The 25,933-nt window shown below is 44.1% G+C and overlaps 1 protein-coding gene across 1 annotated transcript in view; it reads left to right on the top strand.

Annotated features, from left to right (window-relative positions):
* Positions 1 to 25,088, top strand: part of synj2bp (synaptojanin 2 binding protein) — a 42,903-nt gene extending 17,815 nt beyond the window's left edge. The window contains exons 2-4 of the mRNA XM_072485870.1: positions 14,974 to 15,110; positions 17,677 to 17,772; positions 19,745 to 25,088. Of these exons, the coding sequence (XP_072341971.1) occupies positions 14,974 to 15,110; positions 17,677 to 17,772; positions 19,745 to 19,861 (350 nt within the window). The 3' untranslated portion in view covers positions 19,862 to 25,088. The remainder of the gene's footprint in view (positions 1 to 14,973; positions 15,111 to 17,676; positions 17,773 to 19,744) is intronic.
* The last annotated feature ends 845 nt before the right edge of the window (positions 25,089 to 25,933 follow it).

Genomic DNA, 25,933 nt, shown 5'->3' with positions numbered 1-25,933 from the left:
CCCGCACAAAGGAACACACCAAACTGGCACACGGATGGGTTCAAATGTGTAAATTAATACCCATCGTAACTGAATTGCATATTGTCACTTTTATACCCAATTCAATGTTATCAAATTGTGTAGTAATACTGAAAATGGCAAGAAAATCCTATTAAAAATGTGGTAAAACATCTACAGCAATGCGTACAGTGTCCATACTAACAGAAGGAAGCTGGAGGCAATCATGCGTTGGGAGGAAGCAGACATAATGTGGATGACTAAGACGTGTACAGAAAAATCAGAACTGGGAAATAAACACTGCAGGGTATAACATATTTAGGAAAAATAGAGAAAAAATTAGGAGGTAGAGAGGCTGTACCTATTCAGGAAAACCTGATGGCTGAAGAAAAAAGGAAATTGCTATTAGCAAGACAAAAATAGAATCCATGTGGATCGAGATGAAAGATAAAGGACCTATCACACGAATAGGTATCATTTCCAGATCGGGTAATAGTAAGTGGAAGGGAGGTGGAGGAACAAATATGCAGAAAATTAGGGAATTGAGTATAATACATACAATAATAAAAATGGGGGATTGCAACTACCCTGACATTAATTGGACAGAAGAGGTAGGTAAAGGGGATAAGGGATGGTGTACTTACAATGTGTCTGAGATTGCTTTTTAACCCAATATTGTAAAAACCCATGATTTGTTCTTGGATCTAGTAATGGGGAACGAACCAGAACAGATAAGACAAGTAAAAGTAGGGGAATATCTAGGCAGTAGTGCACACAATCATAGAATCAACAGTGCAGAAGATGGCCATTCAACCATCGTTTCTGAAAAGCAGCATACTTAAGCCCATATCCCTGTAACCCCTCCTATCCTTTTAAAAGAACAAAGAAATGTACAGCACAGGAACAGGCCCTTCGGCCCTCCAAGCCTATGCCGACCATACTGCCCGACTAAACTACAATCTTCTGCACTTCCTGGGTCCGTATCCTTCTATTTCCATCCTATTCATATATTTGTCAAGATGCCCCTTAAATGTCCCTATCGTCCCTGTTTCCACTACCTCCTCCGGTAGTGAGTTCCAGGCACCCACTACCCTCTGCGTAAAAAACTTGCCTCGTACATCTACTCTAAACCTTGCCCCTCTCACCTTAAACCTATGCCCCCTAGTAATTGACCCCTCTACCCTGGGGAAAAGCCTCTGACTATCCACTCTGTCTATGCCCCTCATAATTTTGTATACCTCTATCAGGTCGCCCCTCAACCTCCTTCGTTCCAGTGAGAACAAACCGAGTTTATTCAACCTCTCCTCATAGCTAATGCCCTCCATACCAGGCAACATTCTGGTAAATCTCTTCTGCACCCTCTCTAAAGCCTCCACATCCTTCTGGTAGTGTGGCGACCAGAATTGAACACTATACTCCAAGTGTGGCCTAACTAAGGTTCTATACAGCTGCAACATGACTTGCCAATTCTTATACTCAATGCCCCGGCCAATGAAGGCAAGCATGCCGTATGCCTTCTTGACTACCTTCTCCACCTGTGTTGCCCCTTTCAATGACCTGTGGACCTGTACTCCTAGATCTCTTTGACTTTCAATACTCTTGAGGGTTCTACCATTCACTGTATATTCCCTACCTGCATTAGCCCTTCCAAAATGCATGACCTCACATTTGTCCAGATTAAACTCCATCTGCCATTTCTCTGCCCAAGTCTCCAGACAATCTAAATCCTGCTGTATCCTCAGACAGTCCTCATCGCTATCCGCAATTCCACCAACCTTTGTGTCGTCTGCAAACTTACTAATCAGACCAGTTACATTTTCCTCCAAATCATTTATATATACTACAAACAGCAAAGGTCCCAACACTGATCCCTGTGGAACACCACTGGTCACAGCCCACCAATTAGAAAAGCATCCCTCCATTGCTACCCTCTGCCTTCTATGGCCTAGCCAGTCCTGTATCCACCTTGCCAGTTCACCCCTGATCCCGTGTGACTTCACCTTTTGTACTAGTCTACCATGAGGGACCTTGTCAAAGGCCTTACTGAAGTCCATATAGACAACATCTACTGCCCTACCTGCATCAATCATCTTAGTGACCTCCTCGAAAAACTCTATCAAGTTAGTGAGACATGACCTCCCCTTCACAAAACCGTGCTGCCTCTCACTAATACGTCCATTTGCTTCCAAATGGGAGTAGATCCTGTCTCGAAGAATTCTCTCCAGTAATTTCCCTACCACTGAAGTAAGGCTCACTGGCCTGTAGTTCCCGGGATTATCCTTGCTACCCTTCTTAAACAGAGGAACAACATTGGCTATTCTCCAGTCCTCCGGGACATCCCCTGAAGACAGCGAGGATCCAAAGATTTGTGTCAAGGCCTCAGCAATTTCCTCTCCAGCCTCCTTCAGTATTCTGGGGTAGATCCCATCAGGCCCTGGGGACTTATCTACCTTAATATTTTTTAAGACCCCCAACACCTCGTCTTTTTGGATCACAATGTGACCCAGGCTATCTACACCCCCTTCTCCAGACCCAACATCTACCAATTCCTTCTCTTTGGTGAATACTGATGCAAAGTATTCATTTAGTACCTCGCCCATTTCATCTGGCTCCACACATAGATTCCCTTGCCTATCCTTCAGTGGGCCAACCCTTTCCCTGGCTACCCTCTTGCTTTTTATGTACGTGTAAAAAGCCTTGGGATTTTCCTTAACCCTATTTGCCAATGACTTTTCATGACCCCTTCTAGCCCTCCTGACTCCTTGCTTAAGTTCCTTCCTACTTTCCTTATATGCCACACAGGCTTCGTCTGTTCCCAGCCTTTTAGCCCTGACAAATGCCTCCTTTTGGACATTAAGAGGCAATTTAGTGTGGCCAATCCACCTATCTTGCACATCTTTGGACTGTGGTAGGAAATCAGAGCCCGGAGGAAACCCACGCAAACACAGAGAAAATGCAAACTCCACACAGACAGTCACCCGAGGCCGGAATTGAACCCGGGCCTCTGGAGCTGTGAGGCAGCAGTGCTAACCACCGTGCCAACCGTTATATATGTTTTAAGATGGTAGAGAAGGACAGAAGGTAAAAACCAAGTTAAATTAAAGAAAAGCCAATTTTGAGGAATTGAGAACAAAATTTGAAAAGATAAAACGGACATCGATACTGGCAAGCAAAAATGTAGAACAATAATTGGAAATATTTAAAACCGTGTTTGTGCTCAACAGTGCAGGAAAGATATATTCTGCTGAAAGGAAAGAACAAACTAAGCTGCTGTAGCACTTGGATAAATAAAGACAAGGGAACACTTGAGAGTTAATAAAGACGTGCACTAAGTACATAGACAGCAGAGGGGTACAAATAAGGGAAAAGAGATTTGGAGAGAAGTAAATTTGGGCAAGTAAAGAGGAACTATTAGATTATATAAACAAGATGATGAAATAGGTTACAGGTACTTTTTTTTAAAAAGGAAGACTGTATTACGGGATGGACAGGATATCACGGGTAGTTTGAGAGATGGCTGAAATATTAAACAATTATTTTGTCTTCTGGTATTAACCAGAGAGAAAACAGTTAGACATGACATTGAAGATTAATGAGATAAGTGCATTTAAATTACACCACATTATTTTTAGAACCTAAGGATGCGGTAACAGAGACTTTACTACTATTTAATAATTTGCTACAAAGAGTGCCAGAGGACTGGTGGATAGCTCATGCAATTACACTTTAGGGAGGGGAAGAACATGGCCAGGGACTGTTAGACCAGTCAAGTTAACATTGTGTAGTGTGTTGAATGTAGGAATTGTTATATATTATATTTTATATTTGTTGCATATATATAAATGCCTGGGTTAATGTATATATTTGTTGCAGTAATGTTATTAAAGAACCTGGGTTAAGACACCAGACTGTGTGTCTGCTCAGGCTGTAATTAAGGAGTTGCAAGAGAGTGAGTTAATTATTGATTTTAACCACTTGCTTGGTTACAGATAAAAGGCTCATAGAATCGTGTTTTGATCGCTGGACATTCCCTGGTGTGTAGATAATTTATGGCAGGAGCCAGGCCTGTCTGTAGTTTTGCAGTTTGCCATAGGATTTGAGTCTGACAAGACAGAAGTGTACTGGATCTGCTCTTGAAAGAAACTCTCCAAAAGTCTCTATTCAGCTAAGCAAGTAATCTGCTTTGTTTACTTTATTTATAAGTGGCATTTGCATTGTATTGGGTTGCTTAATTGAAGTTAGCAGCAGGTATAGTAGGTTTTGACTTGTGTATAAGAACTGTTTAACTGATAATTGTAAAGCCATTTCTTTGATAATGTGGTTACCTCTGTGTTTGAATTATAGTTTGTTTTAACATAAAATATACCTATTGGTCAGAGTCGGGTGAAATATCCTTTCCCCATAGTTTTACAAATTAAAAAAATTGTTTGGAGTGCTTGTCCGGTATCCTAACAAATGTTAGAATGTGGTCCAGTATCTTAACAGTAGGAAGAATAATGGAACCCTTACTAAAGGAAAGAATAGAAGGAACATTGGGAAATATAATGAATAGTCAATATGGGTTTCAATAGGAATAAACCTTGCTTGATCAGTCCCATAGAATTTTTTGAGGAGGTAACTGAGAGACCGTGGTAATGTAATTGATGTAATTTCCTTGGATTTTTAAAAGGCCTCTTATAAGGTGTCCCATAGTGGCCTATTGAATAAGGTCCGAGAATGTGGAATCAGGATAAGCAGCAGAATGTTTTCCTAGCTGGCTTCAAGATAGAAAGCAGAGAGTGGCAGTAAGGGGTAGTTATTCAGGGTGGCAGAAGGTGGGAAGTGGTGTTCGACAAGCATTGCTGGGACCACTGTTGTTCCAGTTTTTATTAACAGTTTGACTTTGGAATCAAAAAATGCAATTTCTAAACTTGTGATGGCACCCAGTACTGAGGAATCCTTGATGAGTTTGGAAGGTACTTTTGAAAGGCCTCGATGAGTTCCTACAATGCATCTTGTAGATGGTACACACGGCTGCTACTGTGAGTCAGTGGTGGAGGGAGTGAATATTTGGGTGGGATGCCAATCAAGCAGGCTGCTTTGTCCTGGACAGTGTTGAACTTCTTCAGTGTTGTTGCAGCCACACTTAACCAGGCAAATCGAGAGTATTCCTTCACGCTCCTTACCTGTTCCTTATGGATGGGGGACAAGCTTTGAGGAGTCAGGAGTTGAGTTACTCTCTGCATAATTCCCAGCCTCTCACCTGTTCTTGTCGCCATAGTATTTGTGTGGGCGGCACGGTGGAGCAGTGGTTAGCACTGCTGCCTCACAGCACCAAAGTCCCAGGTTCGATCCCGGCCCTGCGTGGAGTTTGCACATTCTCGCCGTGTCTGCGTGGGTCTCACCCCACAACCCAAACTATATGCAGGGTAGGTGGATTGGCCGGGCTAAATTGCCCCTTAATTGGAATAAAAAATTGGATACTCTTAAAAAAAAAAATAAAAAAAAAATTTGTAAGTATTTGTATGGCTGGTTAAGTTTCTGGTCAGTGGTAACCCCCATTATGTTTACAGTGAGGGATTCAACGATGGTACTAACATTTAATGTCAAGGTGTGATGGTTAGATTTTCTCTTGTTCGAGATGGTCATTCCCTGGCACTTGTGTGGCTTGAATGTTACTTGCCACTTATCAGCCAAAGCCTGCATATTGTTCAGGCCTTGCTGCATTCGGACAAGGACAGCTTTTGAGGCATGTGAATGGTGCTGAACGTTGTGTAATCATCAGCAAACATTACTGACCTTATGATGGAAGGAAGATCATTAATAAAGCAACTGAAGGTGTCTGGGCCTAGGACACTATCCTGAGGAACTCCTGCAGTAATGTCCTGGAACTGAGATGATTGACCTCCAACAACCACAAATGTCTTCCTTAGTGCCAGGTATGACTCCAACCAGTGGAGTGTTTTCAGCCTAATTCACATTGACTCCAGTTTAGCTAGGGCTCCTTGATGCCATATTCGGTCAAATGTTGCCTTGATGTCAAATGCAGTCATTTGCCTCCTCTCTGGTGTTCAGCTCTTTTGTCCATGCTTGAACCCAGACTGTAATGAGATCAGGAGCTGAGTGATCCTGGTGGAACCGGAGACTGAGCGTTAGTGAGCAGGCTATTGCTAAACAAGTGTCGCTATATGGCACTGTTGACCCCTTCCATCACGTTGCTGATGGTAAGAGGAGTAGACTGATGGGATGGTAATTGGCCAGATGGATTTGTTCTGCTTATTGTGTACAGGACATACCCGGCCAATTTTGCACATTGCTGGATAGATGCCAGTGTTGCAGCTGTACTGGAACAACTTGCTTAAGGGTATGGCAGGTTCTCGAGTACAAGTCTTCAGTACTCTTGCTGGGGAATGTGGCACTTGCTACCACAGGGTGGTTGATACTAATATTAAAGATGCATTTAAGTGGGAACTATTCAAGCATATGAGGGAGAAGGGAATAAATGGTTACAATGGTAGATTTAGGTGAGAAAAATGGGAGGATGCTTGAGTGGAGCATAAACCGCCTGTAACTGTGCTATGTCTCCTGTGTACTTCCATGTATTAATGTAGTAATAATTGATGTAATTATTTGCAATTACATGATCAATTACATGATTTTCTAACAGTCGACATCTTCTGAGCAAAGCCCTATGTGGTACATATTTAGATGTATTGATTTATAACGTAACAAGTATAATGTCATTGAATGTATATTCCTGAGGTGAAAATGTTTACCTTTAAGACAGGTTTTGTGTAATACCAGGCTAGATCTTTCTGGAAAAATAACAGTATGTTAATGACACACGGTGTCATTAATGCGTACAGTGCTATGTATTGCAGATCTCTAGAATTGGCTGGTTGATTTAAGCTGCCCTGTATTTTTCTTTGCACGAATATCATCTCTCCCCTGGCCTGCCTGTTAATTTTAAGAACTTGCTTGCTTAGCCCGTTAATTGGCCATTATATTTGCCAAAGAAAGTTAAGTCTGGCAAATAAGTGTAAGTACATTTCTAAGAACGGAATAATTGTTATATTCTTGCCTGGAAGTGAACAGTTTAAACTGTGGAATCCCATTCTTTCAGATGTTAAATTGTTCTTGGGAGATTTTCAAAATATTAAATCAAAAAACACAGCTCATTACTGAAGGTGTATTCTGCTCCAAATGAGTGATTTGAGAATTTAGACTTTTTAAACTGTGAGAATAGAGCTGCATGTTGGTATATGGAAAGGGAATTCTTTTCATTTTTGTAGCTGATTAGGTGCTGATCATGATTTCAGTTGTTTCGTGAGAACAGCTGATGTACGTCTCCAAGGAGTCTGTTGTTCGTGTTTTGCTGTATTTCTTTTCAGCTGCCATTCTGTAGAAGAATTGCATCAATCAAGTTGTGGTTTCTAATGTAGAGACTGTACCAAACTATATATTCCCTGGTGAACCAACCTTTTCACTTACTTATTGCACCAATCTCTTGTGTTCAAATAAAAGCAAATTACTGTGGATGCTGGAAATCTGAAATAAAAATGGAAAGTGCTGTAAGTATTGCTCATGTGTAAATGGTCGCAACAACTTCAGGCAGCAATGTAGATAAATGCCAATATCCAAAAGTTGCTGACTGAGCTATGCTGCTAGCTTCACAAACTGCATATTGCTGTCTGCTCCATTGACGTTTGAATTTTGTTAAAGTTGGTGTATTGCGCGGTAGATATAGATGAATCACCACAATGAAGTATTTTCATTACTAGCCCTTTTTATGATGTGATAATTATCAATTACAGCTACCAACCTACGAGTACTGCAACTTAACTATTAAAAGTGTGGACTATCTCATTCCTCCAGGTTTTAATTGTTTGAATTTTTTAAATGTCAAATTTTAGCCTTTTTTCCTTTTTGTCTTTTGTTTTGCTCCATTAGTGTCAGCCGTGGTTCAAGTCCCACTCCAGGACTTGATCACAAAAATTAAAGCGGACTGCGTTTTAGTACTGAGGGAGTGCTGCACTGTCGGAGATGCCATCTTTCAGATGTGACATTAAACTGGGCCTTGTCAGCCCTCCCAAGTGACCATAAAAGATCCCATGTGCCTATTTTGCAGAAGAGCAAGGGAGTTCAAGTCAATATATTTTTTTATTTAAAAAAAAAAATTGTTTTTATTAAAGCTTTTTTCCAAACAGAATTTTTACATAACCAATAACAAAAATAAAAGGAAAATATTTAACAAAACTAGGTGGCTGTCATCATTATGCAAACAGAAAATATACACTAAATGAACAGTTCCCCCCCCCCCCCCCCCCGGTTTGCTGCTGCTGCTGACATTTTAACGCTCTGCTAGAAAGTCAAGGAAAGGTTGCCACCGTCAGAAGAACCCCAACAAGGACCCTCTCAAGGCAAACTTTATTCGCTCCAGGCTAAGAAACCCAGCCATATCACTAGCCCAGGTCTCCACACTCTGGGGTTTCGAGTCTCTCCACATTAACAAGATCTGTCTCCGGGCTACCAGGAAGGCCAAGGCCAAAACCTCGGCCTCTTTTGCTTCCTGCACTCCCGGATTCCCCGACACCCCAAAGATCGCTATTTCTGGATACGGCTTCACTTTGTCCAAAATCCTGGACAAAGCCCTCGCAAAGCCCTGCCAGAATTCTTTAAGCGCCGGGCATGCCCAGAACATATGGACATGGTTCACTGGACTCCCTGCACATCTCGCACAGCTGTCCTCCACCCCAAAGAACTTACTCATTCTCGCCGTTGTCATGTGTGCCGATGAACCACCTTAAACTGAATTAAGCTGAGCCTGGCACATGATGAGGAGGAATTTACCCTGCCTAGGGCATTAGCCCACAGGCCCTCATCTAGCTCCTCACCCAGCTCCTCCCACTTGCCCTTCAGTTCCTCCACTGAGGCTTCCTCCACCTCCTGCAGTTCTTGGTAGATGTCCTACACCTTCCCCTCTCCTACCCAGATGCGAGACACCACCCTATCCTGTATCCTACGAGGGGGTAGCACCGGAAATGTCCCCACCTGTTTTTTGAGAAAGCCGTGGACTTGGAGGTATCTGAAGGCGTTTCCAGGGGGCAGGCTGAATTTTTCCTCCAGCGCCTTCAAGCTAGGGAAAATCCCATCTATGAACAGGTCTCCCATCCTTCTAATGCCTGCCCTGTGCCCGCTTTGAAACCCCCCATCTATCTTGCCCGGAACAAATCTATGATTGTTCCGTATCGGGGTCCAAACTGAGGCCCACTCCTCCCTGTGCCTTCTCCACTGACCCCAGACCCTCAGCGCGCCGTCACCACCGGGCTTGTGGTGTATTGTGCCGGCGAGAACGGCAGCGGTGCCGTTACTAGTGCCCCTAGGCTGGTGCCTTTGCATGACGCCGCCTCGAGCCACCCCCACGCCGATCCCTCCTCCATTACCCATTTCCTAATCATGGCATTAGCTGCCCAGTAGTAGCTACAGAAGTTCGGAAGCGCCAACCCCCCCCCCCCCCCCCCCCCCCACTGCGCTTCAAAAACAGCCTTTTAACTCGCGGGGTCTTGTTTGCCCACACAAATCCCGTGATAATCCTGTTCACCCGCTTGAAGGATTTAGGGATGAAGATGGGAAGGCACTGGAAAACGAACAGGAATCTGGGGGGGGACTGACATTTTCACGGTCTGCAGCCTTCCCGCCAGGGAAAGGGGGAGCATTCTTTTAAAATCTCCCTCCATCTGCCCTACAAGACGAGATAGATTGAGCCTGTGTATGGCATCCCAGTTCCTCGCCACATGTATACCTAGGTAACGAAAGCTCCTCTCCACCATCTTGAGCGGGAGCTCTTCCAGTCTCTCCTCCTGACCCCTAGCGTGGATTACAAACAGCTCACTTTTCCCCACGTTCAACTTGTACCCCGAGAAGCTCCCAAAGTCTCTTAGGATCCGCATGACCTCCCCCATCCCCTTTAGCGGGTCCAAAATATACAATAGCAGGTCGTCTGCGTAGAGCAAAATCCGGTGCTCCTCTCTCTCTCTCTCTCTCTCTCTCTCTCTCTCTTCCCCCCCCCCCCCCCCCCCCCCCGCCAGTTCCTTGACGTCCTCAGCGCTATGGCCAACAGCTCAATTGCCAGGGCAAATAGTAGCGGGGATGGGGGGGCACCCCTGCCTCGTCCCTCGGTGCAGCCTACAATACTCCGATCTCAGCCGGTTCGTGGATACAGTTGCTACGGGGGCCTGATACAGTAGCATGACCCACCCTATGAATCCCTCACCGAATCCAAATCTACCTAATGCTTCCCACAGGTACTCCCATTCCACCTGTTCAAAGGCTTTCTCTGCATCCATTGCAACCACTACTTCTGCGTCCCCTCCTTCTGAGGGCATCATGATAATGTTTAGGAGCCTCCTCATTTGTGTTCAATTGCCTGCCCTTGACAAAACCCGTCTGGTCCTCCTTCGATCACTCCCGGGACACAATCCTCTATTCTAGTAGCCAAACTTTTTGCCAGCAGTTTGGCATCAACGTTCAGGAGCAATATCGGCCTGTAGGACCCACACTGAAGTGGATCCTTCTCCCTCTTCAAAATGAGTGAGATCAGAGCCTGCGCCATTGTTGGAGGTAGGGTTCCTCTCTCCTTTGCCTCGTTAAAGGTTCTTAGCAGGTGTGGGCTCAGCAGCTTCGAGAATTTCTTGTTGAATTCTACAGGGAAGCCGTCTGGACCCGGGGCCTTACCCGACTGCATACTTTTTCGGCCCTTAACTATCTCCTCCAACTCAATCGGGGCCCCCAGTCCCTCCACCTTATCGCCGCCCACCCTTGGGAACCTCAATTGGTCCATAAATTGCTTCATCCCTTCCCCTCCCACCAGGGGCTCTGACTCGTACAGTTTACAATAAAACTCCTTGAAGACTTTGTTGATCTTCTCTGGGCCCAAGACCGTGTTACTTGCCTTATCCCAAACTCCCCCAATCTCCCTGGCTGCCTCTCTCCTGCGACGTTGGTGCGCCATCATCCTACTTGCTTTCTCCCCATACTCGTAGACTGCCCCTTTCACTTTCCTCAACTGTGCCTCCGCCTTCCCAGTGCTCAGCAGATCAAACTCTGCCTGCAGTCTCCGGTGCTCCTTTAGCAGCCCCTCCTCGGGGGTCTCCGCGTACTTCCTGTCTACTCTGAGTATCTCTCCCACCAGCCTCTCCCTCTCCACCCTCTCCCTTTTCTCTCTATGAGACCTAATAGAAGTCAACTCCCCTCTAATAACTGCCTTCATAGCCTCCCAAACTGCTGCCGCTGTTACCTCTCCTGTGTCGTTTGTTGTCACATAGTTTTGGATGCTCCTCCTTATCGGCCCACACACCTCTTCATCTGCTAGCAGTCCCACATCCAGTCTTCAGAGAGGGCGCTGCCCTCCCTCCGCCCCCAGTCGCGGGTCCAACCAGTGCGGGTCATGGTCTGAGACGGCAATGGCCGAATACTCGACCCCCTCCACTCTCGGGATTAACGCCCTGCTCAACACAAAAAAGTCAATCCGAGAGTACATTTTGTGAACATGGGAGAAAAAGGAGAACTCCTTCGCCCTTCACCGTGCAAATCTCAATGCCTCCCCCCCCCCCCCCCCCCCCCCCCCCCCCAAACCTGGTCCATGAACTCCCTCAGGGCCTTGGCCGCCGCCGGTCTCTTTCCCGACCTGGACTTAGATTGACCGGCGCATGTCATCCCAGTTCGGGGCATAGCCGTTCACTAACACCACCCGGGCCCCCTGCAGCTTGCCACTCACCATAATGTACCTGCCCCCCTTGTCCGCCACAATACTCCCTGCCTCGAATGCCACCCATTTGATAACCAGAATTGCCACCCCTCTGGTCTTCGAGTCTTGCCCCGAATGGAACACCTGGCCCACCCATCCCCTCCTTAACCTCGTTTGGTCAGCGAGTTTTAAGTGCATCTCCTGTAGCATGGCCACGTCCACCTTTAATCCCTTTAAGTGCGAGAACACGCGGGCCCTCTTTACCGGCCCGTTCAGACCTCTCACATTCCACATGATCTGTCTGGATGGGGGGTTGAGCCTGGACGGGGGTTTGATCCCCCCCCCCGCCGACTAGCCATCTCCCTTTTTCGGCCAGCCATGCCCCCCGCTCTCCCTCCGGAGGCCCCCCAACCCGACTCTCCATCCGTACCCCGAAGTTGGCTCCCCTTCAGTCAGCAAAGCAGTGCCCCAACCCCCCAAACTCAATCCCCCATGGCAAGCACCCGCTTAGTTCAGATTTCTCCCCCTCCCCCATTACGCTTCCGTAAGTCAGCTGACCCCGGCCGCTCCCGCCTCTATCCCCAATCTTACTGTTTCTCCTCCTTCGGGCCCCCAACCTCCCCTCCCCCACAGGGTAAGAGAGCAAGAGCCATCCCCATTCTTCCCATGAAACGAGAAACACAACCCGGGCCTTACCCCACCCCCTGAAAAAAACAAAAAAAGAAAAGCGAACAGCTTAAATTGTACTACCAATCTTACATCAGGCCAACACCCGGTTACGCACCCCCACCAGGGCGTTTGACCCACGTGCCGCTGTCCTTTAGTTCGAGTCCAGCCTTTCATGCTTAATAAGTGTCCACGCCGCATTCGGCGTATCGAAGTAGTAGTGCCTGTCCTGGTATGTTACCCAAAGCCTCGCCGGATGCAGCAGCCCGAACTTCAACCCTTTGTTGTGGAGGACCGCCTTACCCTGGTTGAATCCCGCACGCCTCTTAGCCAATTCAGCTCCCAGGTCCTGGTATATACGAATCTCGCAGTTCTCCCACTTTGCCCAACGCAAGACACGCTCCCTGTCTGTGAAGCGGTGGAACCTTATCACCCTCGGTGGTTTGTTTGCCCTAGGCTTCCTCGCGAGGACCCTTGTGTGCCCCGTCCAGTTCCAAGGGCCGCGGGAAGGCCCCCGCGCCCATCAGCGTCACCAGCATTGCAGTCACATACGTACTCGCATCCGCCCCCTCCGCACCTTCAAGGAGGCCCAGAATCCTCAGGTTTTGATTCCAAGACCTATATTCGAGGTCATCCAGTCTCTCGTGCCATCTCTTGTGCAGGGCCTCATGCGCCTCCACCCTGACCGCCAGGCCCAGGATCTCATCCTCGTTGTCAGATACCTTTCTCTCCACCTCTTTGATCGGCTGCTCCTGCATCTTCTGAGCCTCCACCATCCTTTCCATGGAGGCCTTCATAGGGGCCAGCATCTCCGCCTTCAACTCTGCTCAGGAACTCCTGCTGCTCTCTCGACCACTGGGCTCACGCTGCTTGGTCCGCACCGGCCGCCATTTTGTCTGCCCGGACCCGTTCCCGCTCGCTTCCTCGCAATCGCTCTCTTGACGGCCCCACTCCTGGTTCCCTCCATGCCGCAGTGAGGGAAACCTCTCCAGCGTCTCTTGCCACGCCGGGAATCACCGCCGAAGTGCCGCTACCGCTCCATTAAAGGGCCTAAATGTCCGATCTCGGTGGGAGCTGCCGTGTGCGCGACCTAATCGGACATGGCGGCTACCGGAAGTCCCAGTTCAAGTCAATATTAATCCCTCAAGCAACATTGAACAGATTATCTGGGTATTATGAGGTTACTGTTTGCGGGAGCTTGCTGTGCATTCTACATTATACGAAATCTTACAACACCAGGTTAAAGTCCAACAGGTTTGTTTCGATGTCACTAGCTTTCAGAGCGCTGCTCCTTCCTCAGGTGAATGAAGAGGTATGTTCCAGAAACCCATATATAGACAAATTCAAAGATGCCAAACAATGCTAGGAATGCGACCATTAGCAGGTGATTAAATCTTTACAGATCCAGAGATGGGGTAACCCCAGGTTAAAGAGGTGTGAATTGTATCAAGCCAGGACAGTTGGTAGGATTTCGCAGGCCAGATGGTGGGGGATGAATGTAATGCAACATGAATCCCAGGTCCCGGTTGAGGCCGCACTCGTGTGCGGAACTTGGCTATAAGTTTCTACTCGGCGATTCTGCGTTGTCGCGCGTCCTGAAGGCCGCCTTGGAGAACGCTTACCCGGAGATCAGAGGCTGAATGCCCTTGACTGCTGAAGTGTTCCCCGACTGGAAGGGAACATTCCTGCCTGGTGATTGTTGCGCGATGTCCGTTCATTCGTTGTCGCAGCGTCTGCATGGTCTCGCCAATGTACCACGCTTCGGGACATCCTTTCCTGCAGCGTATGAGGTAGACAACGTTGGCCGAGTCGCACGAGTATGTACCGCGTACCTGGTGGGTGGTGTTCTCACGTGTAATAGTGGTATCCATGTCGATGATCTGGCACGTCTTGCAGAGATTTAACCTGGTGTTGTAAGACTTGGTACTGTGCTCACCCCAGTCCAACGCCGGCATCTCCACATCATTCTACATTATGACAGTGGCTGCACTTCAAAAAAGTATTTCTTTGTAAAGAGCTTTGAGACATCGTGAAAAGCAATTAATCAGGTCTTTTTTCTTAATCTAATCTCTCCCTCTCTTTATTTCTCTTCTATTCCTGATATAAATTCACCAATTTGCACTTTGTTGTTATGACCTTTCATCGCTTGCTTAAGGAGATGTACAGCTGCTTTCCCTGTTCACACTGGACAGTAAAACCTTGGTATTAGCTAATGGTGGAACTAAGGATCTTAAATATTCAAGTTTTTCAAAAAGCTGCAGGATTTTAATCTCCCAGGAACAAAAACAATTCCGATGTAGGATATTGTACCAGTTGTACTTTTTCTTTTTGCTTATTATTGGAGTTAGCTAGGAGGATTTTATTTTAACTGTTCTACACATTTAGAATAGATTTAGTCTATTCACACAATGTTCAAGGTCCTGTTCAAGGTTTCTCAAAAACACTGCTGGTTTATTGAAGAAAAAGCAAATGTGCAATTTATTTGAGAAATGTTTGGTGCAATAGTCAATGGCAGATGCTGGAACAATTTTAGTAACCCGTTGACTTGAATTTATTTGTGGCCTTGTTTTTTCTTCTCTCTGTAGGGCTGGGATTCAATATTATCGGAGGAACCGACCACCAGCACTTTTGTAATGATAGCGCAATCTATGTAACCAAAATTAAAGAAGAGGGACCTGCAGCTCTAAATGGCCGTTTGAAGGAACAGGACCAAATCTTAGCAGTGAGGCATTTTAACATATTTATCTTGAGTGTTCCATTGAGCAGTAGTATTAAAACGGGTGACATTGGATTAGCTAGCTGTAACGCTCCCAATTTATTCCTTTCCACTGGCTTTGTGGGGGAGGTGAAGGATAATCCAATATTCTTTTGGTGCTAATTTAAAAATCCTTCCTTCACTCCTGTCTGATCTTCTCAGCCTGATGGACTAACTCAATCCCCCCCTGTAGAGGTCTGTGGTGCTGCCTTGCAATAAAAAAAGAAAATTAACAGTAATATGATGACTTATCCTCCATGAATCGTGGAATTAGCGCAGTCGTGTTTCGGGGAGGATAGGATTGACTACTTCAAAGTAGAACATGTGCAATGTCTAAAATATTGTTCTTTACCGTTGCTTGGATTCTGCTGTCTGAACTGACACCAGTGAGCTCTTGGACGTTGGAAAGCTAAAAATGTCCACGCATAATGGATGGAATTTTCCACCCCCACACGATGTGTTTTGTGGTGATGGCAGAATCTTTCAGTCCTGCTGATGTCAACGGGTTTTTCCATTCACAGACTCAGCCGCCGGGGTGTGTTGTCAATGGGAATGGCCAGAAAGCTTCGGCCATTGTGTATTCTCTATGGATTTTAAAAAGGTGCTGGAAGAAGTAACATGAGAGCAAAGTTGAAGTCCATGGAATAAAAGGGAAAGTGGCAGCATGGATATGAAGTGGCTGAGTGACAGGAAACTAAGTAATAGTTGTTTTTCAGAATGGATCATATAGAGTGGGACTGGTAGGACCAATGCTTTTTTTGACCTAGACTTGGGTTGCAAGGCACAATTTCAAAATTTGCAGATGACACAAAACCTTTGAGGAAGGTATTGAGAGATGTTAAGAGGGCACATTCAGGCAGCTGGAATGGGAAACGCTAATGCAGGAAGTGTGAAGCCATATATGTTTTGCTTGGAAGAGTGAGGAGAAGCAATGTAAAATAAAATTCTAAAGGCGGTGCAGGAACAGAGAGCTCCGGGGTATATGTGCACAAGTTATTTAATGTGGTTTAGAAAAAGAGCAAGGGGATTCTAGACTTTAAAATAGAGGCATGGAGTACAAAAGCAAGGAAGATATGATGGACTTTCATAATATTAAACACTGGTACAGCCTCGACTGGAGTATCATAGAATCCCTGAGGCCATTCAATCCATCAGGTCTGCACCGACCTTCCGATAGACCACTCTTCCTCAGCCCACTCCCCCGCCCTATCCCCCTAACCCTACCTAACCTGCTTGCCTTTGGACACTAGGGGCAATTTAGCATGGCCTATCATCCTAACCTACACAGCTTTAGACAGTGGGAGGAAACCACAGAGCACCCGGAAGAAACCTACGCAGACGTGGAGAATGTGCAAACTCACACACACAGTCACCCAAGGTTGGAATCGAACCCGGAACACTGGCACTGTGAGGCAGCAGTGCTAACCATTGTGACACCATGTTAGTCTTCTGTGTGCTCGTTTAGTTCTTAGAGAAGGTTCAGAGGAGATTTGATAGAAGTATTCTAAATCATAAGGGATCTAGATGGAGAGAAGCTGTTCCCATTGACGGAAGGGTCAAGAACCAGAGAGCACTGATAAAAGTTGAATTATAAAAGAACCAATAGCAGAATGAGGAAAAACTACGTTATGCAGTGAGTTGGGAGACATTGGAGAGTGCAATGGAGGCAGAAACAATGAGGGCTTTCAAAGGGGAATTGGATAAAATTCTGGAGAGAGAGAAATTGTGGGGCCGGGAAGGGGCAGAGGAGCGAGACTAACTGAGATTCTCTTGCCGAGAGCTGGCATGGACATAGTGGGCTGGATGGCATCCTATGCTGTTACCATTTGGATGGCGTCCTATGCTGTTACCATTCTATGATTTTGTAGCTTGGCAGGGTTTGGCACTTTTGTCCAAGGTGTGTGCTTACATCCCCTATCTTGCACACCACCCCCACCATGAATCTAAGAGCATTGCTGTATTTAAGTAGCAAATATGGCAGAGACTCGTGTTCAGTGTGAACCCCTCCTGGTTTGTGTAGCTGATGACTCATTGCTAATCACTGAGAAGCACCAGCAGTGCCTGACGGTCTATGTTGCTTCACGCAAATGATGAATTTAAACAATAAATTTTGTTCATGGCTGGCATCACAGCAGCACCCATCAGACATCACTGGATAGCATTCAGAATGGGAACTAATTCTGGTCTACCCATCAGGCAAAGATCAAAGGCATTGAGGCCGTTTCCCATACCTGCCTGACTGGAATTACTCTGCAATGACTAAATTAAACGTTGGGCCTTCTGTAGAGCTGAATACCAAATTAAATTCTGCTGATCTTAATCAAGCGGAAACACAATTGAAGTTTGTTCCCCTGCTGGAATGTTTGAATAGCGGTTCCAGCTGGTATTGTGATTGAAAATGAGTTATCTTTAGGATTATGCAGTTTGTTACATTAGACATATTAACCCCTTTACAGCCACAGAACTGTGATTAGATTTGTACAAACTGCATCCTAACCTCGCCTTATACAATAAATTTCCTTTTGTTAACCAGATCAATGGGCGAGAGCTCTGCAACTTGACTCATCAGGAAGCTGTGGAAATATTTAGAAATTCAGGTGATGAGGTGACGCTACTGGTTTTAAAAAAGGTAAAATATGTGTGCCACAAAATCTGTGCGTTGGTTAGCCCAACTTCTACTTCCTAATTCCCTCAAGAATTCACTGGTGCTGCTTGCAAGAAACCTGTGAGGCATTTTATATTTTGACAAGTCTTGGCATTTTTATGAATCATCTATCCAAGTAGCCATTTGGCTGAGACAACAATGCAAATAATGACTTGTTAGTTATTGAATTAGTCTCGCTGTCAACCGTAGCCTGATAGTGGTACTCTTGCCTCTGAGTCAGAGGACTGTTGATTCAAGGCCTGGTCCAGTCACTTGAGCTTGTAATCTAAGCTGAGGCTTCAGTGCAGTACTGAGGGAGTGCTGCACAGTCATACGTTGTCTTTCAGGTAAGACATTGAACAGTGGATGTAAGAGATCCCATAACATGCTTTTTAAAGAAGAACAAGGGAGTTCTCCCAATGTCCTGTCCAATATTTACCTGTCGGCCAATATCACTAAAGCAGATTGTCCAGTCATTATCTCATTGCTCTTTGTGGGATTTTGCCGTGTGTAAATTGGCTGTTGCATTTCCTACAGTACAAGAAGTTTGCTGTCAAGTACTTTGGGATATCCTAAAATTAGCAAATTTGCAATTTAAATGTAAGTTCTTTGAATCCTCCATTGAGATCAATATATGTTCATTCTTAATATTATCATATGAGGAAAAACCTCTGTACACTAGGCTTATGTTCTCATGGAGTTTCGAAGAATTGAGAGGTTATCTCATCAAAACATATAAAATTCTGAGACAGCTTGATAGGGTAGATGCTAAAAGGTTATTTCCCTTGCAGAATCCAGAACTAGGAGTCGTATAGCTTCAGGATCATTACTGTCCATTTAGAGCTGTGATCGTCAAGGAAAACTTTTGAATTCTCTACCTTAAGAGGGCTGAGGCTGCCCAGTTGTGTGTAATCTAGGTTCATATTCGTAGACTTTAAAGGGAATTGAGGGAAATGGGAATTGGGCAGGAGAGTGAAGTTGGGGTCAAAGATCAGCCATCCTGCTGAATGGCAGAACAGGCTCGCGGAGCCGAATACCCTCCTCCTCTCCATTGGCATCTATAGGACTGCTTGCAGTTCAGAAAGCTGGTGTATATCAAGCAAAAGCATCCTTGCTCCTTTCCATATCTGATGCATGGTTACCTTTGTCGCAAATTTCTAGCATTGCTTGTCGATGTAAATTCAAGGTTATGGCTCTGGTTCTTCGAACTATAGTGCAAAATTAAAAGTTTCCTTTTAAAATCAGTGCTAATTAAAAATGTGGACAAGGGCCTTCAATTTCATAGAAAGATTTATTTTGATTATTCATGCCAGTCAGCTCTTGTCTTTTTGCACTCTGGTTTAAGTATTCTGTAATGCCATGGTGACATTAGATGAGGAAAGATACTCCCAGTGTTACCATTCTCTAAGTAACAACATCTTGTCAATCTTTTGAATGCTCAGATGCTGACCTGTGGCTGAGGTGAATACTATATGTGGTTAGAAATCTATTAACAGCCAAGTGGGAGAGCCAAACCATACAATAAACAGAGGAAGGATAAGCAGTTGTACTAGATTTAATCCTGTAGGACACTAGATCCGCTGGAGAAAGTTTGTTTTGCAGCCAAGGTATCACAAATTTAGCCTGGGCCTCTGAGGAAACAATAAGTCGCTTCACATATGATAGGTGAAAACTTACTGAGGGAATTGTAGTCTTACCTTAGCCTGCTTTTTATTTTTGCGCAAAAGCGAATAATGTTTCAGGAACCAACCCAAACTGGGTTGTGCATTCACTGCCACAGATTGCTGTCAGTTCAGAAACTGTGATAGCTGGACAAATAATTGGTATTTTGGCCCCCAAAATGATTGATTAAATTGAAACCTGGGAAATGTGAATGTACTTTGTAAGCTTAAAAATGTGTTTTGGATATTTTAGTGTCTACTAACAGTCCACTAATATATTTAGTGTTTTCTTTCAGATCAAAACCAAGAATAATCAAATCGACGTTTCTGGTTTCTCACCACTAGTATTGGCAGCACTGGGTATAACAGTATTGGCAATGTTTGTATATGTGAAATATCGCCGTAGGTTATGAAAATGCTGGCATCTTATACTGTAGGGAAAATTTTTTAACACGCAATGTTTGCTACTGCTTATTTGTGTGCTTAGCCAGATATTAACTTTGACATTTTTAAGCTACTATAGGATTTTAAAGGTAATGCGTACACACAAACTGCCTGAGTTATTTACATATACAGATAGTAAGTTGCATTGCTCTGCAACTTTCTCCCTTTTATTTTCTGGATGTAATTTTTATCGAGAAGAAAATAAAGGTCTCCATAATTGTAAGACATAAACATGAATGATGGTGCAACCTATACACTGGAAATTCTTTAAAGACAGGACTTAGGAAAATTCTGCAGGAGTGATAGATCAAGCAAAAATTACACAGCTAGATGGTATGAAAAATGAAGGGTTAAAATTTTAGAAAATTGCATTTCAGTGTGAGAGCTCTTATACACTGGAGAAGAAAGTGTTTCGAATCCAGTTCAGTTTAATAGTCAATGTTCTGACACATAATATCTCTAAACAGCTGATTGCTTCTATGAGTAGTATGCGTTCAAAAAGTTGAAAAGTCTGTTGGTAAATATGGCACTTGCACTGTGTGTTAGGATAAAATCACATTTCTCAATGTCGATGAACTATTTTGAAACCTTAAAACAATATGGTCCAAACAAGACACCATGGGCGGGATCCCCCCCGCCCCCCCGGCCGCCAGGTGGGAGAATCACCGGGGCACCACGCAAATCGCGGCATGCCGCTCCGATCCCTCACGCGATTCTCCCCCCCGCCCCCCCCCCCGAAACCAGTGCCGCGCGAATTGCGCCGGGCCGCTCGGAGAATCACGGCAAGCGGCGATTCTCCGGCCCGGATGGGCTGAGTAGCCGCGCGTAAACAGCCTAGTCCCGCCGCCGCCGTCCACACCTGGTTTCTGCCGGCGGGTACTCGTCGCGAAGGCTTGGGGGGTGGCCTGTTTGGGGGGGGGGGGGTGGAGGAGGGGGCCTCCATTCCCGGGGGGGGGGGCCTCTGGGGTTCACCGATCGGCGGGCCGGCCTCACCACCCCCCTACCCCCCGGGCCTACTTCCTTGCGCGACCGGCCCCAGAACCCCGTTGCCATGTTGGTGATGGGTCGGAGCACTCCGCGAGGTTGCTGCGCGTGTGTCGGTTGGCATCGGCGCCACTGCGCATGCGCTAGTTGGCGCCGGCCCAACTGCGCAAGCGCAGGACCCAACGCGGCGCTGGGTCAGTGATGCCACGCCGAGGCCACGCCTCCGTAAATCGCCCGACGCCCCCGTAAATCACCCACGGAGGGCAGAGAATAGGGGTCTGGGAACGGGTGCCGACGCCGGAGTAAAACACTCCAGTTTTACTCTGGCGTCAGCACTTAGACTCCCGTTGGGAGAATCCCACCCCATGTTTCACTTAGCAAATCTCCCATACTTAACCATAGTCATTTGCAAAAGTGCAATTTTTACCAGATTGTTTTTTGACAAAGCACAAGAAATCAATTAGACACAACTTGTGATAAAATGCCAATGTAAGGATTTACAGTGTGCTAACCAAGTTATTTGATGTGTTATCTGTCTTCATCAGCTTCATTTCAAATCTGCAGCATTTCGTAATCAAGTAACTTCAGTAACTTTGGGTACTATAATCATGTTATGTAATGGCAAGTTTAAATGTGTTCTGTTGTGGAAAGCTGTATTTTCAATCTATGTAAACGTCCACTATGTAATGGTTAATTCCCATGTAAAGGTTTTCTGACAAGTTCTATTTCAATTTAAAAGTTTTGCTGTTCTAGTAGGTTTACTTCATAATGGTATAAGGACCTAATAAAGTTAGAGATTCAAATGTTGGAGCTGTTAACAGAGGAACAATTCAGTGCTTATTTTACTCTGTTAACTTTCTTGAAAACAGACAGAGACTGTATGTTCATACTTCAAAGTTGTATGGTTTTTAAGATGGTTATTGCAGTGTAATGAAGTAGGCACCATGAACAGGTTTTAAGACCCAGATTATGTAATGTTTTAGTCGGTCAGACTTATTTCAATACTAATGTTATACAAATGCCGAGGAAATTAGTTCGGGATATAAGCACAGACATTCCATAGCCACAACCACTTTGTGCCTCCTTCAGATAAATGCTGCATATTTTCTGCTGACGCAGCCAATTATGCATGAAGTATTTAAAATGAATACTCTCATGCAGTTCCTTTGGCTGCTTGATATACATCATGTCAAAAGTTGCAATAGGCTAATACAATTACTGAGCCTGCTTGAGTCACACCACCTCAGTTGGCTGGCCACCAAGCAATGGTGAAGATTGTGGATGAGTCTTTGGGCCTTACTGACCTTGTGTTCCAGTTGGAAGGGACTATGAGGCTTATTGCCAACCAGCTGAATAATGGGATGACTTTCACTTGCCAAAACCCCTGCATATGCTATCAGTCTTTGGATACACTACAGAACTGCTGGGCAACACCATAGTCCTATGTCTGCAGGTGTCAGCAACTAAAATGTAACTGCTATTGAGACTACCTGTGGCCTACAGAAATAACGTCTATTCTTTCCCCTTTACTATCCAGTGTTTTAATACTTAAGTGTCACTTACTGCTGGCAGTATACAAATTGTGGATTAAATTCCAAGTTTGTTTGGAAAAAGTAGTAACTATGCTTTGTGGCAGATAACTAACAAACACTTCAGCTCCGAGGTGCATGAAAATGGGGAACATTGATTTACCTGAATTTGTCCCTCATTAGAGTGTGTAGGTACAGATAACGGTATACTGAAATATAATTCCTTTTCTGGCTTTTCTCTTACCCAAGACAATTGGACATGAGACAGCCTTAAATCTTTTTGTTTTGTTTGTGTAAGTTTCAGCCAGAGTCTGCTTTTAACAATCTACTGGTAATTAACAATTTATGGAGATTTGGCAATTTTTGTTCTAATTCAAAAATCTCAATGTTTTAAAGAGAAAATCCAAATATTGTACCAAATATTTAATTGGGAATGTGCTTTTACTATGTGCTTTATCCCAAATCAGGTTGGCATTCTAGAACCATGCTGCCTACAGTGATCTCTGGGATTATACATATTAGACCAATAGAATATGCATTTATTTTAACTCATCAAAGTTTCAACCCATTTCCACATCTAGGTATTGCGTAATTTGAATAGCAAATCAATGAAGTTTTACTTGTTAGAGTTAAAGGAAATTTGTCTTTGTTCACGATGGAATTTTTAAGGAACATGTTTAGTATAGTGGCAAGGACTTTGGAGAGACGTTTTTAGATATATACTTTGCGCATTCCTGCGATAGTGTTTGAATGTGCAAGTATTTATCCAGAGTAACGGAGCACCTCAGTGTGAAGTATATCTCAGCATTGGATAGTGTCCTTGACCAATTGTAAATTCAAATTGGCATATGATGCATTTATAAATGACAACCTACCAGTAACTACATTATATAAAGCTGTATTGTAAAACCTTCATCTAATTAAAGTACACGTACATTGCTGAGAAGAGAGACATGTTGCTGAGGCTTTCTGGCTTGCACTCATCAGGACAAACAAATGAATGGCAAATTTGAAATGAGCACATCGATTTCTGCTATGGAAGAAAAAGGTGCTGGTTGGTAAGTCAATTCTGGCTGAGGCGTTGCCATCAAGATAGCAACAGGGAACATATAGACTCAAGCAATATGTCTCTTCAGCAATGTACAAATTCTCCACTGTAAACTGCATGTCTTAATTCCTGCCTGGACTGTACCCCCTTCTCTGCTCCAGTACAAATCTTTTGGCGTTTAATACTCTGCCAATGTTGAAGATTGTAGACAGGGATGTATATGTCGTATAAAGAGTTATCAAAGTTTGCTTTAAAACAAACATGAGACAATAAACATAATAGCAGTACACACTCGCCCTCTTAGGTTGGTACCATCAATATTCTTGGTGCCTTTTATTTTCTTGAATTCTAATATTTTAACAGTAAGGTTGTTCTTCGTAAGCTTCTTGGCTTCCAAGAACTGTTGTAGGGATGAAGATGAAGTTTAGGTCACCGACACTGTAAATGGGAAACTGGCTTTGGAAAATAAATGTATAATTTTGTTTTAAACTAATAAACCTGTAGGAAAACCTATAGCTGACCTGGTAAAGATACTTAACACCAATGACAATTCTAAATGTTTTGGGGCAGAAGTCCTTGGTCACCAGTTTAATCATAAACCTGTTTGAGCTACAAGTGGCCAACAATAGTCTTGAACAACATGAGTTATACATCAGCACATAAATCGCCTTCATTTGATACAACCGATCATTGGTAACTTCATCTCAAAATAGTATTTTATTATATATCACTTTTGCTACATCTGTATACACCAACTGTGCTGGAACTTTGTTCTCCCAAACCCAGTGCCTACAGCAGAAAATATACCAAATGAGGCCTTCAGTAGTGACGGATTTTTTTTTAATGAGGTCTTAATATCTGTTTCAATATAACTTCATTTTTTTCTACTAAGATGAAAATAACACTGCCAGAACTGACTTTTAATTGATGTGGGCAACACGTCTTTTTTGTCGATGTGTTGCCTAGATTTATAATCAAGATGGTAATTTTGGTCAGAAAGTTTGATTTTTATATATAGTAACTGTGTCAGCCTGAGATGCTGCTAATTAACTTTGAAAATTGCATAATGGCTCAAAAATAGTTTTCATGACTATTAATGTTGATGAGCATGTTATGAAGGTCTGATCTGTATCACTATTAATGCAGTTTAGGCTTTTGAACAAAAATTGATGCTTGGCAAAAATTATATGACTGCTGCAAAACAAAAAATGTTATATTTATGTATAATTCTGTGCTGGAGATGCCTGAAATAGAACTTACTGTAATGCTATTCATAAAGTTACTTGTCAAATATTCACTTTCCTTTAAAGAATCTTAATTTATTTACTCTTGTGTCCCACCTTGGGAGTGAACTACACTATATTTTTATTACAACTCTTGCAAAACTGGAAGAAGTAATAACATGAATATTGTTTGAAAAGAAAAATCAGCTTGGTAGCTATTACACTATAACCTTCCAGTCTGGATTGCTTGGAACCAAGTCACTTATGGATTTCGGAATTTTCTGGATTGTAAATGACATTAGCATGCCTAACTACCAAGTGAGAACCGGACAACACTATGGATATAAAATGTACCTGAAACATGAAATGGTGATAAAACATAAAGCAGTAATAAAATGATTTTACGTATTCAGATACTGTATTGTCTATGTTTCCTATATTCACGTTGCACCTTGATGTCGTAAGCTGTTGAAATAACTTCACAAATTTTTCATTGGAATATAAGATTTAGGAGTTAGGCCCCCATACGCGCCTTCAAGCCTGCTCTGCCATTCAGTAAGATCGTGGCCGATCTGGTTGTGGTCTTGCTGAAGCACCCTAATCTAGTTTATTTTGTTTTCTATCGTTTCTACATGCTCAGGCTCTACAGGACTTTTCTTAGATGCCATGGTAGGTGCTGGGAATGCTTGTGTCTGCTCAAAAGTACAGCTGCAAAAGAGGGGGAGGGGGGTGGTGCTGGAGAGAGTACAGTGAGAGAAATTGAGAGAGGATAGCAAAATCAGGTGGCTTTATAACAGTGCTTTGTTTTTCCTGTGCTACACAGTCGCATCAGGCGAGCCAATGGTTTAAATATATATGTTGGGAAGAACTTAAAGCAAAACTATTTCATTTTACGCAGATATCCACCACTCCTGACCATGCATTTGGATGAGAATCGGCCTGCAAATGTTCAAAAGTTTTGAGATGCTGAGGAACTAGGTTCTTCAGCACACATTACAATCACATCATGATGTATGTTGAATTTTTAAAGGGTGCACCTGTCCGTGTCAGAGGTGTTGCGGGGGTGGAACAACTGAAGAATAAGAAAGATAAATAGACTTGAGTGCTTGATATAACATAGCTGTCAAAACAAAAGAGGAAATATTCATTGGCAAAGAATTCATCTACATTCTGGCAGGAGTTACAGAAAGTGATTATTGAAGATTTCCTTTGGGAAATTATGTAGTGAAATCTTATTGGATTTATGGGGCAGGGTTT

Source organism: Scyliorhinus torazame, chromosome 2, assembly GCF_047496885.1.
Source record: "Scyliorhinus torazame isolate Kashiwa2021f chromosome 2, sScyTor2.1, whole genome shotgun sequence".
Lineage (NCBI taxonomy): Eukaryota > Metazoa > Chordata > Chondrichthyes > Carcharhiniformes > Scyliorhinidae > Scyliorhinus > Scyliorhinus torazame.
Note: the sequence above shows the minus strand (reverse complement) of the source record. Positions and strands in the feature narration are given on the sequence as shown.